The sequence below is a fragment of the Dendropsophus ebraccatus genome, chromosome 11 (assembly GCF_027789765.1).
Source record: "Dendropsophus ebraccatus isolate aDenEbr1 chromosome 11, aDenEbr1.pat, whole genome shotgun sequence".
Taxonomy (NCBI): Eukaryota; Metazoa; Chordata; class Amphibia; order Anura; family Hylidae; genus Dendropsophus; species Dendropsophus ebraccatus.
In genome coordinates this window covers 56,106,070-56,121,558 of record NC_091464.1, presented here as the reverse complement: position 1 = coordinate 56,121,558, position 15,489 = coordinate 56,106,070, and the positions used below count along the sequence as shown (strand labels likewise).

The following is a 15,489-nucleotide window of genomic DNA, read 5'->3' as shown; positions in this document are numbered from 1 at the left end:
CGTACCAGTACGTCCTGAGCTATGAAGCGCGCTCCAGCAGCCGTCAATCAGCAGCCGGCACCTCACCGTTAATGACACCCTGCAGCGTGACATTAAAGGAGACCTGTGCCCATAGAGAATTATGAAGCATCGGACTCCCCATTCATTCTCTATGAGCGTCGGACTCTCCTGTCAGCGCGCGCCAGGCTTCGGGCGCTGATATCTACCGGCTCAGGAAGCGGGACCCGGCGGGATCACGTGAGTATAGGGAGAACTCACGGGGGGGGGGGGGGGGGTTGGGGGCGGCCGCGGCCGCGGCGTTTAAGTGTAAGTGACAGGGGGAGTCCCCTGTCACTTACCAATCGGGACCCCCGCAGTGTGACTGCGGGGGTCCCGATCGTTAAAACGGACCGCCGGAGGTCTCTCACCTGCCTCCGTGCGGTCCGATCGACGCTCTGGTCATAGCAGTGATCAGTGTGTAAAATAAAAGTAATGTATGTACAAGTCCCCCAAAGGGACTAAAAATGTATATAAAAAAAAAAGTTAAAAACACCAACGTACTACCCCAAAACCCCTCCCCCAATAAAAGTCTAAATCACCCCCATTTCCCATTATATAAATAAAACATATAAAAATAAATAAACATATAATATACCGTAGCGTGCGTAATTGTCCAATCTATTAAAATATAAGAAGCGTCATTGCGAACGGAGAACAGCGTACACGAAAAGAGGGAAAAAAGTGCGCGGATTACCGATTTTGTTACATTTTATATAAAAAAATTTATAAAAAGTGATCAAAACGTCCGTTCTTCACAAATATGGTATTAATAAAAACTAGAGATCATGGCGGAAAAAATGACACCCCATACAGCCCGTAGGTGAAAAAATAAAACTGTTATAAGTGTCACAATAGGTCCATTTTATTAATATTTAATTGCCAAAAAAAAGGATTTCATTAAAAAAATATATATAACATTAGAGAATCTGTGTAACCTGCATATGGTTGTGTTCGGACTGACCTATAGAATAATAGTATAATGCTGCTTTTACCATATAGTGCATTACGTAGACACAGGAACCCCCCAAACCTTACCATATTGCATTCTTTTTTTTACGATTTCACCTATTTATATCTTCATAAATAATATATTTGGGATTCCGTCATACATGTTATGGAAAAATGAATGACGCCATTACACAGTACAACTATTCCTGTAACAAACAAGCACTTACATGGCTTGTAGATAGAAAACTGAAAGTGCTAGAGCTCTTAGAAAGGGGGGAGGGAAAAACGAAAGCACAAAGATCAAAATTTGCGTGGTCCACTGGGTCATTTTGGGCCTGGTCCTCAAAGGGTTAAAACATGCTTTTTTTTAAACCAAAAAAGTCCCAAAAATGTGCATGTAGGAGATGTAAATGAGATTTGAACCACTTTGGGAAGCAATCTGGAGCTGAGTTGCATGCAGTTCTTGATCTGGTTGCACCAGAAGTGAGCACACTCAATAAAGTCACTAGACTATAATCTGCTGTAGTGCTGAGTTGTATATTATAGGACTGGTGCTTATTAGTAGTGACTCCGCCTGGACAACTTCTCCAGCCTCTTGTGGAGCTGCCTGGGAGGGGTGGTTGCCAGGTGACGAGGCTGTGCAGGAAGGCGATTGGCTGCTGTCTGGCAGCTTGCTCATGATGAATGTGCACATCAGCTTTGTATGAAGGCAAGTCCAACAGGAACAGGAGACACAGATCTCCAGTGAGGGCTAACTACTGACAGCACCTACTGTGTCAGCTGGGTGAGTACCTACAAACTTTCTCATGTAACAAGCTTCCTGCAAACGTATAGCATTACAGGTGTGGATACCCTCCAAGCACTCTCATAGCTTTATGTCATCTAACCATCATTGTAATGCTACAATTGCTGTATACACTCAGCTAAGCATGTCACTTTTTATGTATTTTATTTATTTATTGTAAGACTTTGGTTAGAGTCACTAAAAATATAATCGTTTTTCTAATACAAGAAAGAACCTGTCCGTCAGCAACTAGTGCATGCAGCCATGGCATCAGGCGTGATCGCTACTGCTTATAATAGAGTTAGAAATGTACTTGTAAGGCTGGATCCTTTAAAGTGGCTTCAAAATCCAGTTTTACTTTGATACTTTTAAACTTTTCTTTTAAGAGTTTTATCTTTTGTTACTTATGAAGTCACAACAGGTTCCTGTGAAAATCCACATAAAATAGCAGTATTAGAATAGGTTCACCATTACGACACTAAAGGAATAACCATACTTTATCAACATTGTATAGTAACTACAACAACCGGCATGATCTCTAGAGCAGCATTATGTCCTGCCACTCACGATGAAGGATACCCCCCCCCTCTAAAAAAAAAAAAAAAAGTACCTGCTATTCTTTTCTGATCCAAGACCCTCTCTCACACCAAATACCATCTGTCCCCCTCCCCCCAGGTGTAACACCATCTTTCACTATCAGGTATCACCTGTCTTCCTCAGGTACCCTGCAGGTCTGGGTAATATGGCCTAAATAGGGAAGCAGGGGCCAGGAACTAGACAGCAGTGGAGTCATAAGGTTGCCCTCACACAGTTTTTTGGATGCAGTTACTAAGCCAGAGACAGAGGTGGATCCAGAAGGAAGCATACCTATTAGTGCTTCCTTTATATTAACTGTTTCTTTTAAATCCACTCTTAGGCTATGTTCACACACAGTATTTAAGTCCTCATATTGCAACCAAAACCAGGAGTGGATTGAAAACACAGGCTATGTTCTAACACTGTTGAAATTTAGTGGATGGTCGTCATTTAATGGCATATAATTGGCGTTATTTTAAAACATCGTCCGTTCCTATGAAATAACGGCCATTATTTGTTATAAAGTTTCGGTCATCCACTAAACTTCAACAGTGTAAGAGCATAGTCTTTCTGTGTTTTCAATCCACTCCTGGTTTTGGTTGCAATATGAGAACCAAAATACTGTGTGGGAACCTAGTATTTCAGGCAGTATTTGGTCCTCATGTCAACCAAAACCAGGAGTGGATTGAAAGCAAAGAAAGGCTCTGTTCACATAATGTTGAAATTGAGTGGATGGCCGCCATTTAATGGCAAATATTTGCTGGTATTTTAAAACAACGGCTGTTGTATTGAAATAATGGCCGTTATTTACTATTATATGTCGGCCATCCACTCAATTTCAACATTATGTGAACAAAGCCTGTCTGTGCTTTCAATCCACTCCTGGTTTTGGTTGACATGAGGACCAAATACTTCTTGAAATATACTGTGTGTGAACCCAGCCTTAGGGTACAAACACACGTACCAGATCCGCAGCGGATTTTTCACTGTAAATTTGCAGCAAAGTCTGCTGCGGATCCCTTGCCTGTTAGGGTGCCTTTACACAGAGAGATTTATCTGAAAGATTTTTGAAGCCAAAGCCAGGAGCAGACTATAAACAGAGAACAGGTCATAAAGGAAAGGCTGAGATTTTTCCTTTTTTGAAATCCATTCCTGGCTTTGGCTTCAAAAATCTGTCAGATAAATCTCTGTGTAAAGGCACCCTTAGTTTCTATGAGAAGGCATACTCGCGATGGGATTGACATCCTGCTGTATGTAAGTGATAGCCCCATTAACCCCCCGCTGGCAGAGCATACATTACCTGCTCTGCGCTCCGGCTTGCTTCAGGGGTTCCCGGCTGGATGTACTGGTCAGTCAGCCAATCAGCGCACTTACCCTGGGAGCCCCAGAGCAAGCTGGAGCGTGGAGCAGGTAATGTATGCTCCAGCCGACAGGGGGTTAACGGGACTGTCACACACATGCAGCAGGATGTCAATCCCGTTGCGAGTATGACTTCTCATAGAAACTAACAGGCAAGGGATCCGCAGCGGATTTCGCTGTGAATTCACAGCGAGAAATCTGCTGCGGATCTGGTACGTGTGTCTGTACCCTTAGGGCACTATTACACCTATAGATCTCTGACAGATTTTTATAGCCAAAGCCAGGACTATAAACAGAGAACAGGTCATAAAGGAAAGACTGAGATTTCTCCTCTTTTCAAATCCATTCCTGGCTTTGGCTGAAAAAAATCTGTCAGATATCTGTTTGTGTAATAGGACCCTTATTTGTAGCTTAAAAGCTGCATCGGTATCGATACCAAAAACGGCCCAAATCGTGGGTCGCTAAGGCTGGCCCCTAAGGCTGGCCCTGTTTATGGGAAAATACCCATGTAACTTCAGTAGCTGAAATGGGTACATACAGTATTTTGTGGTTTATAAATGTTTTGCAGTTAAAATTGCTGTTCTGCTAAAACCTTGTGAGCAGTAACAGGTGTTTTAAAACCACACAGAAACACATCTTGGTGCGACTCATAGCCATATTAACTGGTAGCTGAAACACGTCTTTGCCTTCTAGCATGGGTGCACAACCGGTGACCCTCCAGCTGTTGCAAAACTATATTCCCAACAAGTCTGGAAAGCCAAATGGTGTCCATTCAGTGTTGCCCCCAACCATCAGGACATAGTCATGCTTGTCTGTGCCCTAATGGTTCTGATGCTTTTTCTGTTTTCTGATTCTTCATAAATATCTGCGAACCTTCAAAGATACATGATATCACCCTCTTTTGGCTTATCATGTATTTTTTTTTTTTTTTAAATCAGAATAATTTTTATTGAAAAAAAAAAAACTTTTTCACAATACAGAATTTATCCCCATACAATCACAAAAACCCTGGAGGGTATACCCTCCAATCACCCCCTCCCTCCCACCCCCCAAACCGTCCAACTCCACACATTATGTAAACAGAAACCAAGTGCAACTTTCCGAGAACCTTATGTGTTATCATGTATTTTTAATGTCAAAGAAAAGCGGAGTGGCACGCTATGCGAGAAAAGAGACACGTAAATACTTATGTTACACTATGTGACTGTTATAGTGATGATACTTTTTGTGTGACACTGATATTGTGGTTATTATGTAGCTGGCATTGTTATAGCGGGATACTAGTTAGCTGGTCCTGTTATTGGGGTACTTTGTGTCTAGCACTGTTATGGAATCATTGTGTGGCTGGCATTGTTAGGGTAGCTTCACACGTACCATATCACTGCGTTTTTAACGCTGCATTTTTGGTGTGATTTTTACATGCGAGTTTTGATTTTCACATGAAAATCATGTGAAAATCAAAACGCGCATGTAAAAAACGCAGCGTTAAAGACGCACCGATACGGTTCGTGTAAAGCTACCCTTATAGAGATGATATTTTGTGCCTGGCACTGCTATGGCATATTCATGGTGCCTACGGTGTAGATGGCACTACAAAACACATCTAAAAGCACCACAAAATGGACCTAATAATTTCTATGTGAGGCATTACTAGAGGCATATATACAGGATATACTGTGTATGATAGATTTGGCACTCCAGAGAAGTCAATGAGGCGGAGACAAGTTTGCATGTGTGTGGTACTGTCCAACAGTATCCTTATATTTCCTGTCACATGATGGAGGATTTCCTGTGACTCTGTGGCCACCTCTTCTTTCTTTGAGTGAACGGTGAGGCGGGGGAACCCTGTTTCCTAAAAAGCAGGAGCACCAAAAGTGTAATCCCTACCTGTTGATACATTCTCTTTATCTGTCCATCAGTACACTCACTTTTTTTTCACATGATTAGAACTATTCTATTCCCAGGCACTGGAGGCAGCCCCCCCCCCCTCTATGACGTGGCTTCATTAGAATCACTCCCACCTGCCTCCAGTGCTTCACGACCAGGACAGCACCGTACGTAGAAACTGGGTCACGGTTTAAAAAAAGGACCACCGCATCGGCTTCCCCACGCCAGTGCCGTTCTATCCATGTGAAGAACTTAAAGTGAATGTCCTGATGGTACCTTCGCTTTTAAGCATATACTGTCCATATGTCATAAACATCTTAAATGGGAATATTACTTTCAGTTTTATTCGGTCCTTTTGTATTGGTGCTGTCTGACAGTGTGACCCTCGGACCAAAAAGGTTCTGCATCTTTGCCCTATAGAAGGTGTTAATGCTGTGGATAATTTATTCAGCAATATTTCTCTGCTGTCACAGCGGCTGCACCTTTCTTAGAGATTACACTGTTTGGCCATTTAGGTGGGGATAATATAAGTTGCGTTAATGGAACTTTCTGCTGTGTCACTGCTGTCCTAACAATAAGGGAAAGCTGAGAACTTCACCACTTGTAACCCTTGTAAACCCTGACTAGTATCCTGAACAGCATCTCCCTAACATGTAATTATTCCCTTTATGAGCTGGAGCTCCAGTAAATGATCAGGGGAGCAGTAATGGTTTTAAAGGGGAGCAGAGCATTCTATAACAAAAGGACAAAGCTTCAGACTTTATAAAGTTATTTATGATAGTAAATTTCTGACTAATTAATGTAAATTATTATTACACACCTACAAACCTGGGCTCTCTGTAACCGTTTTCAAGACAGTTTATTTTTTTTTAACACATGTGAATCTATACTTGGGGGGGGGGGGGGGATTTATCAAGACTGGTATTTCTGTATGCTGGTCTTAAAGGGGAATTAAATTTATCGAGTAAAGCATGCCTCTTAATAAATCCAGCAAATCCGAGGCTGCCATGCCTGCAGGTGTAAATCTGGTGCATGAGGAGGCCACAACAACTTTGTACCTTGCCATACCACTCTGCCTGCTTATCAGCATGCAAACTGGGCATAGATTGGGAAGAAAATGATATGCTCCCCCCCCCCCTTAGTGATTATTAAAAACCATATGACATTTCGCACAGGTTGATCGTCAGCAATGGGTGTTCCTAAAAACATTAATTCGGCCTTTGTAAGCGTGCCAGCGATCAGCTGAGGAGCGAGAAAATGCCTGCTCATTGGATGACTGTGTGTTTTGACGCGCAGCAAAATCTATCGTTAACGTCTCTCTATGTAAACAGGAGATGTACGGCGATAACAATGAGTGTTAATGGCTGCATGAATAATACAGCACGTGTAGCCTTGATCGTTTTGCATCCTTGCACGGTCCTATACTGGGCCAGGTAGAAGGGCCTTTACTTCCCTAGCAAATGAACAGAACCAGAACATCTTTTTTTTTTACTCACATGTGCATTTCTGTTCCCTTTTAATTGGGTTCTCCTGAGGGGGAAAAAAAAAATAATCCCCCCCCCCCCCCCCCAAAAAAAAATAAAAAAAAAATAAATAAATTTTATATATATATATATATATATATATATATATATATATATATATATATATATATATATATATATAATTATATTTCCTACACAAGTTTTTATAGAGGCGGAGGGGTAAGAAAAGAGCCAGAAAAAGTGGAGACTGCAAAGAGACAACACAGGACCTTACTACAGACATACTAGGCCTTAGGCTATATTTAGGGACAACTAGAAATGAGAAAGCTTGCAGAGCAGAAATCTGATGAAAAAAAATGAAAAATTCCATAAAGTTATATCATGGCCGGAAATAGTCATTCACCTCATGTACACATATACGACTTATCCTGAAAAGTTATCTAAAACGACAGGTGTAGAAACGAGAGAGCTTACAGTAAGTTTGGGTTTGCGTAGACCCAAATGCTCGGCATTTAAATCCCTCAGCTTGGACAAGATGGATGCAGCCCTAGGGCTGGTTGGAAAGCTTGGATACGTTGCCATGTTTGTCAGGCAGCCTTAGGGCTGCATCCATGTTATCCAGGCTGAGGAATTCAAATGCTGAATGATGGAGTCCGTGCGAACCCGAACTTACTGTAACTCTATCTCTACACAGGTACAATTTAACCCCTCAACGCTCCATGACCTACCTCCTATGTCATGTCAGCGCATGGCCAGTTCAAAGAGGGCTCGCGCCTGGACCCTGCTTTGAATGGCACTGCTCCCGGCTGCTATCAGCAACCAGAGAGCGCCTCTATTAGCTGACGCTGTCTGCTCGCCGTGCCTGCTAATTAAGCATTTAAATGATATGTACGGCATGTCCCTGGTGTCTCATGGGTCGGCTCTCTCCCCCGCGATGCAATCGTTGAGGGGAGATCTGTACTTCTGCCTGTGCCGGGCGTCATCATCGTAATGACACTGATCCTGACTCAGCAATACATTTCTCTGGGCTCCAACAGTGCAAAAATGAAAATTGGCCTTCTCCTTAAGGGGTTAAATACTCTATGAAAAGCTCTGGATTATTGTTGATACAAATACCAAACCTATTAAAGCTTTGAGCTCTAATGGAAAAGATGCACATGTACTTTGCCCCCAATTACTGCAATGTTTCACCTGTACAAACCACATGGACAAAACCACTTCTTATAACCACAGCAATCTGTAATAAAACCTGTGGCTTTGACAGGGAACAGCATGCTGTGTACAGTTACACATGAATTCAGCATTACTTGCTTTAGAGCAGACATGTCAAACTCTGGCCCACCGTGCCATTATTTTTAGCCCAACAAGGAAATCTAGCGATTCATAAGGCCGCTGAGGAAATTAAATAATTTCGTACAGTTGGCCTGCAGACATATACTTCCTTAGCTTATAGGCCCGGTCAGTACATACTCATAGGATGTCGCTACGCAGAGAGGAACCTTCAGCATAACCGACTCTTAGTAAGACACTGGGGGGAGCGGGGGGGGGAGTGTTAGGGTTCATGGTGGGCAGAGAGGGTTAATAGTGGACGTGGGGAGGGCAGATGGAATTAGTAGTAGTTGGGGGGGGGGCAGAGGGGGTTAATAGTTGATGTAGGGGGACGGAGGGGGTTGTTTCGGTATTGACAGACTGCTCAGCCAGTCACCAACGGGACAGTGCTGCGGCCATCCGAAAAAGTTTATCCTAAAGCTACATTGGTGAAGAGGGTACCCGAAGACACTGCAGGAGGACACCAGGCATAGTAAGGTAAGAATACGCCTCTTAGGGTACAGACACACACTGCAGATTTGCAGCAGATACGCAGCAGATTTGGTGGTGCAGATTTTATGCTGTGTTCAGTTATTTAGATCTAATCTGCTGCGTATATGCCGTGTGTGTTTGTACCCTTATTATTTTCTGTAAAACTGCACCAAAATATCAAAAGTTTTTTAAGCGCCAATAAGCCTTTTAATTACGAATGTGGGGAGGGGCCTCTACCCTTCTATCCTATGTTTGTTATGCCGTAGCATTTTATCGTATCATTTATCATAGTGTTCAGCACCTGGAGATGCACAGCGATCTCACAGAGCCAGGGAGGCTAAGTGCACACAATAAATATAACGGTTAGCCCACTGTATATTTGTTTGACAGCCCTGCCCTAGAATATCACAGATATTACTGCTTTATCCTTCATCATCCTAGACTACTAGTTATATGAGGGAATAAAGAGAACGTATAATAAGAACATTACCCTCTTTTAATGTTAAATGTATTTTTTATGTTTGGTGTTTCTTTTTAGTTTTTCATGTCTTATTCTTTATAAAATAATTGATATATTGGAGTTTTTATATTGACAACTGAGCCTAGCAACAGGCTGTCACGTCCTGTTCTACTTGTTCCATAGAGAAGAATTTTCAGTTTTCCTCTACTCATTACAGACAATACTACAATTAAACATAACACCTCTGCTATACAGCTAAACACAGGTTTCACTTTTCACAATAGGTGACCAAAGCTCACCTCTATGCTGTCCTAGCACTCTAACTTCTGAAGAGGTCACAGAGGATGCCTACGACACCCATAGAAGTCAATGAGTCATCTCCAGACTACTGGTTCTTATGTTCATTATATATTATAGCTCTTTTCTAAATAGCCCACTGGGTTTTGTAATGTGAGAGTAAGCCGCTGGTTTAAGACAGAACTGAGCTGAAAGTTTTAGTGAATAGGGGAAGGTTAAGAGTCTGATAAAGATACAAAGGATTTTTGACTGATAAGATATATTAGAAAGTTTCTAACCTATTCTTCTTTACACTATTGATCTATGCACACTATTGATCTGACACAGGGAGTTGTCAGCAAATATATTTTTCTAGACTTTGTCAATATGGCAGCCGATCTCACTGCTCAAAGCTTTCTGTTCTCCTTCCTGACATATATGCCAGCCAATCCCTGGCCTCAGTGCTAAGCTTCCCCATACAGTAACTGGCTGAGCGGACACCTCTTATGTGTAAATACAGAGAGGAAAGCAATGGTAAGGAATGTATATACAATGAAATATTTTTTTTTTTCTGGACTACCCCTTTTACTGTCTGTCTGTGATATACTAATAAGCAATATATAAGGACACAAACCGATTACCAGCAACAAGCTTTCCTAGAAACAGTCATTCAGACAATAATCGGCCTGTGTAAAAGTGACAGCAATCAGGAGCAGGAAAATGCCCGCTCATCGGCTGATCGCATCTCCCTTGGTAACGGAGACCTGCGGCCAATAACAATGAATGTTAATGGCTACATGAACAATGCAACAATCGTTTGTGCGACCCAGCCTTATGATTAATCGTACCTTGTAAAGGCACTGCAAGTGAGTGTGGATCTTGCTGATTGGCACTCCTTTGCAGCCTCAGATGGTTGAAGATTGGGTAAAAGGACCTTAAAGAATACCTGTCACCCCCGGTGCCGGGGTGACAGGCTCCCGACCCCTCATACTTACTTGATCGCGCTGGGTCCCACTTCTTCGGCCGGTCCCGGGATGGATATATCCCCACAGGAAGCCCGGCCCGAGCGTATGACTCATCTCAGTGGCGCGAGCGTGAAGTGAAGCGAGACCCGGCGCAATCAAGTAAGTATGATGGGCTCTAGCAGGGGGGTCGGGAGCCTGTCACTCTGGCACCGGGGGAGACAGGTCCTCTTTAAGACATAATACCCATGGTGAATCTAGGTGCTAAATTAATAAAGGGGATTTATTTTCTATTAGAAATATCAGAAAATATGAGTTACGTAATATATACGTAGCCAGATTTCCTGTATTATCATATGTAAAAATGTGTAACTTAAACCATTACAATCACTCAGCCTATTAGTTCTTGTATAAGGAGAGTCATTATGGTCACTGTATTATTTACTGCTGACAGTGTGTAATTTTGGTTTATATTACAGGAGCTGAAAATAAAATCACTATGAATGGACATGAGATGATTACTCAAGAACTTTGCAAGGAAACGGATTTACAGGATGGAGAGTAAGAAGTATTCGCTGCTTATGTTACAGGGCTATTCTACACTTTTGTAACATCCTTCCCATTGCTTTAATATATGTAAAATATACAAAGTGAAAAATATCCCACCAATCAGCAGGTTCTGGCCATTGAACCTGCTGATATGCCGCAGACATTCTTTACCTGATGACTGCAGTAATGTTAATGAATCTTCTCCTCCGCTTTCTTGAGTTATTCTATAATTGCCCCTATGCTAATTAGGGGATTAAGAGCATTTGGGGCGTCACCTGACGGCCCAAAGCACCAGCTCAGTCTGCCCCCTCCCATGCCGCTCACTATGCATTTATGATAATGCATAGTGGGTGGCCCAGAGCAACCCCCTTGGCCCGCCCAGCACGCCCCCTACTGTGCCGCATAGTGAGCAACTAGGCAGCATGGGAAGGATTGCTCTGGGTGGGCCAGGGGGTGCTCCGGGCCGCCCACTATGCATATTCATATATGCATATTGAGTGGCATGGGAGGGGGAAGACTGGGCGGGCCAAGCTGGTGGTCCGGACCTTTGGGTGATGCCCCAAATGCCCTTAGGCCCCTGATTAGCATAGGGGCAATTAGGGAATAACTCAAGAAAGCGGAGGAGATGGAAGGATTCATTAAGATTACTGAAAAACGTCTGCGGCATATCAGCAGGTTTATTGGGCAGAACCTGCTGATAGTGCCGCTTTAAGTCTACAGCTCCCATGCATACCAACGAGTCTGCATTGTTACATACAAACTGTGTAGTCTAGGAAATTGTATGTCTTAAAGATTTTGGCAAGGTATTGATGAGAAATTAAAGAGGATTTTTCATTTGTGACTGAATAAGTGCTGAGATATTGAAATGAGCATTTTCATCCTTGCCCTTGTATATGATAAGTAAGTCACTATATTTGCTATGTTCTTTTTCCAGGATGCGGGAGTTTGAGGTTCAAGGACAATCCGTTCTCCTAGTGAGGAATAATGGTGTGTTCAGTGCTGTGGGAAACAAGTGCTCTCATTATGGTGCACCTCTAAGTAAAGGTAAAAAATATACTATATTCTGTCTATATATTTTTTTTTATTATGTGGTCCCATCTATCTAGTCCCAGCATATTTATGATGAGTGTATTAACTCACTGCAGATGCATTTACCAGTGATAACATAATGTAAATGGGAAGAATATACAGTACACATGTTAACTTGTAAAATGTGTCCTATTGCTGTCAGATTTCTTCATTTATAGCTGGTAACACGTTACTTTCAAGTCACAAACGGCACATTGACAGGTACTTATTCTAGCCCAAAATGTTTGTATGGTGGGGCTAAAATACGGCAATGCTGGGATTACAGGACGTCCTGCTGTAACTACTGGGAACAGACAAAGCTCTTCTTAATTGTAGATTAACCTCTTACGTATCATGATCAGAATGTGATTACAACATGAAAGAAGTCTGCTGACACTGTTCTCCCAATCAGCTTCCTATTGACATGATCGCAGGTGCTGATGTAAAGGTCCATGTCAGAGCACTAGTGCAGTATATTATAATACTGATCTGTTGATTGATGTCAAAGTCCCCTTGTGGGAATAGAAAAGAGTTACAAATATATTATATATATATATATAATTTTTTTTAATATAAATTAAAATGTAATTAACCATCAGATTCTCCCCTTATTCTTTATAAGGGTATGTCCCAACGTACGTTTCGCTTAGTACGGCTTCCTCAGGGAAGTTCCCTGAGGAAGCTGTACTAAGCGAGACATACGTTGGGACGGCTTCAGTCCATGCAGCAAAATGGGGGAGTGTTCTATTTCTGAGGGGTTGCAAAACAGGACCAGGCAGAGGCTTTGTTGGCCCTTACTGTTTGTTGCAGCACCCTGTTAGGCACCTTACATTATATTTTTTTACACTTGCGTGGACACATGGATTTTGATTTTATTAAGTGGTCTTTTTTTTTTTTTTTAGAATTTTTAATCAGTATACTATACTTTTATTGCTACATGGTTTTTATATAATCATGTGAATAAAAGAATTATTTGTCTTTGAACTATGCCCATGGTCTCTCTTTGTGTACATATCTTGTAAGTGGGTTGTTTCAGTATTGGGTAGAGCGACATCTGGTGGTGCAGGAAGATATTGTAACCCTGCTTTCTCTTATTAACCATCTTGATCCCGAACCTTTTTTGTGTATACTGTATTTACATCAATCCTTGTCAACAATGGTGGTCGCCATTGTTTATATTTTTGCTGTAGAATATACTAGTGTTATAGTGTATAAGCAACTTGGAAGAAGAAATAGCATACCAGATAAATTGTTCTACTGAATTTCAGGGGTTCTGGTAGGGGACAGAGTGCGTTGTCCCTGGCACGGGGCTTGTTTCAATGTCAGAAACGGTGACATAGAAGAGTTTCCTGGGCTGGACAGCCTACCCTGCTTTAAGGTAATGTAAGTGCAATGCAGTGTAAGTTTTACAATGTAATTATCTAGTGTTGACTATATTAAAGGGGTATTGCAAGAAAAATTAACTTGTCCCCTATGCACAGGATAGGGGACAAGTAAGAGATCACAGGGGGTCCGATCTCTGTATCAGCCCCTGGCTTCTGTGTTATGAATAGAGCCGTGGAATACAGCACAAAACTAGAGATGAGCGAACTGGTTCGGCCGGTATGGGATCCGGTTCGGATCTTTCAAAAAATCTGAGTCAGATCGGATTCGGATTTTTGGAAATCCGCTCTGATTTTTTTTTCTTTTTTCTTGCTTTCTAAAATGGCATCCACCATTCTAGAAAGCAGGAAATGTTCCGGGCGGGAAAAGCGCTTTCACATCCAATCAGCAGGGATCTTGCACTAGCCCACCCCCTGTGTGACGTCAGTATTGCTTTAAGAGGAGTGGTCACATGACCGCACCACGCAGTCTGCACAGAGAGAGAGGAAGGAGGTTTTTAATGGCTGCAGTGCACACAGCTCGTGATTATGAAAACGCTGCTGGTGCTGCTGCTGTTGTGTACTACAGACTACTGAGAAGATATTGTAGGAAAGGAAAGATTAGGAAAGCGGAGAGGAGAAACATCTAGTGATTCAGAGAGAAATATAGAGAGGGCGAAAGATAGATAGATTAGGCATAGGACAGCAAAGGGTGCACGGAACAAAAACGCGCTCTACAGATATACAAGTCCTATACTTCTGATAGTGTGTGTGTGTATATCACATCCGTCTTATCCTGAGAGACAAAAATACCTGGTGCAGGTGTATAGCATAAAAGTCTTAAAAAAAGTGATATATATTTGTGACCCGCCACCTGCAAGGGAACTTTTGGTGTCTATGAGCAGCGAACTGCTCTTTGATTATGATGGTGATGAGCACGTGGGGGAAGAGACAGGGGACAATCAAGTGCAGGGCATAGCTGTGTTGGAGGCGATATCCTGCCTGGCCTCTGTTGACTACTGTTGCTCCTGCCCTTGGCTCCATGTTGGCTACTGCTGGGCCTTAACTGGCATCCATGTTGACTACTGCTGTGCCTACCCTTGTCTCCTTGTTGGCTACTGCTGGGCCTTAACTGGCATCCAGGTTGACTACTGGTGTGCCTGCCCTTGCCTCCATGTTGGCTACTGCTGCTCCTGTACTGGCCTCCATGTTGGCTACTGCTGCTCCTGCCTGGCCTCCATGTTGGCTACTGCTGCTCCTGCCTGGCCTCCATGTTGGCTACTGCTGCTCCTGCCTGGCCTCCATGTTGGCTACTGCTGCTCCTGCCTGGCCTCCATGTTGGCTACTGCTGCTCCTGCCTGGCCTCCATGTTGGCTACTGCTGCTCCTGCCTGGCCTCCATGTTGGCTACTGCTGCTCCTGCCTGGCCTCCATGTTGGCTACTGCTGCTCCTGCCTGGCCTCCATGTTGGCTACTGCTGCTTCTGCCTGGCCTCCATGTTGGCTACTGTTGCTGATGCCTGTCCTCCATGTTGACTACTGCTGCTCCGGTCCCGGCCTCAAATGACTATTGCTGGACCTTCACTGGCCTCCAATTACTACTGCTGCTCCTTCACTGAATTTGTGACCTTTTTCCTGCATAGACCCTGTATTGGTGAGTTTCCTGCATAGACCATGTAATGGTGAATATTGAAGTAAAAAAAAAAAATTGACTTTAAGATACAGAAAAGATAATGATGTTACTGACATGTAGAGCCCTAAATTCAACCAAATACACTACCCCTGTATCATATAGATGCTTTAAAGTATGAAATCTGAAATTCGGTCGAACCGAACCTTCCGAAAAAATCCGGAAGTCCGGTCGGAACGAACTTTTGAAAAGTTTGCTGATCTCTACACGAGACCCGCGGCTCTATTCATCCCTGTGGAGGTGCCGGA

General features: G+C 42.9%; 1 protein-coding gene across 2 annotated transcripts in view; it reads left to right on the top strand.

The window, feature by feature from the left end:
* Window positions 1-1,652: 1,652 nt before the first annotated feature.
* The window catches only part of LOC138768157 (apoptosis-inducing factor 3-like), a 46,286-nt gene continuing 32,449 nt past the window's right edge, over window positions 1,653-15,489 (top strand). The window contains exons 1-4 of one of the 2 annotated variants that reach the window (XM_069946271.1): window positions 1,653-1,771; window positions 11,055-11,136; window positions 12,059-12,168; window positions 13,461-13,570. In XM_069946271.1, the coding sequence (XP_069802372.1) occupies window positions 11,075-11,136; window positions 12,059-12,168; window positions 13,461-13,570 (282 nt within the window). In that variant the 5' untranslated portion in view covers window positions 1,653-1,771; window positions 11,055-11,074. The remainder of the gene's footprint in view (window positions 1,772-11,054; window positions 11,137-12,058; window positions 12,169-13,460; window positions 13,571-15,489) is intronic. The other variant, XM_069946270.1, reaches the window with a different exon arrangement.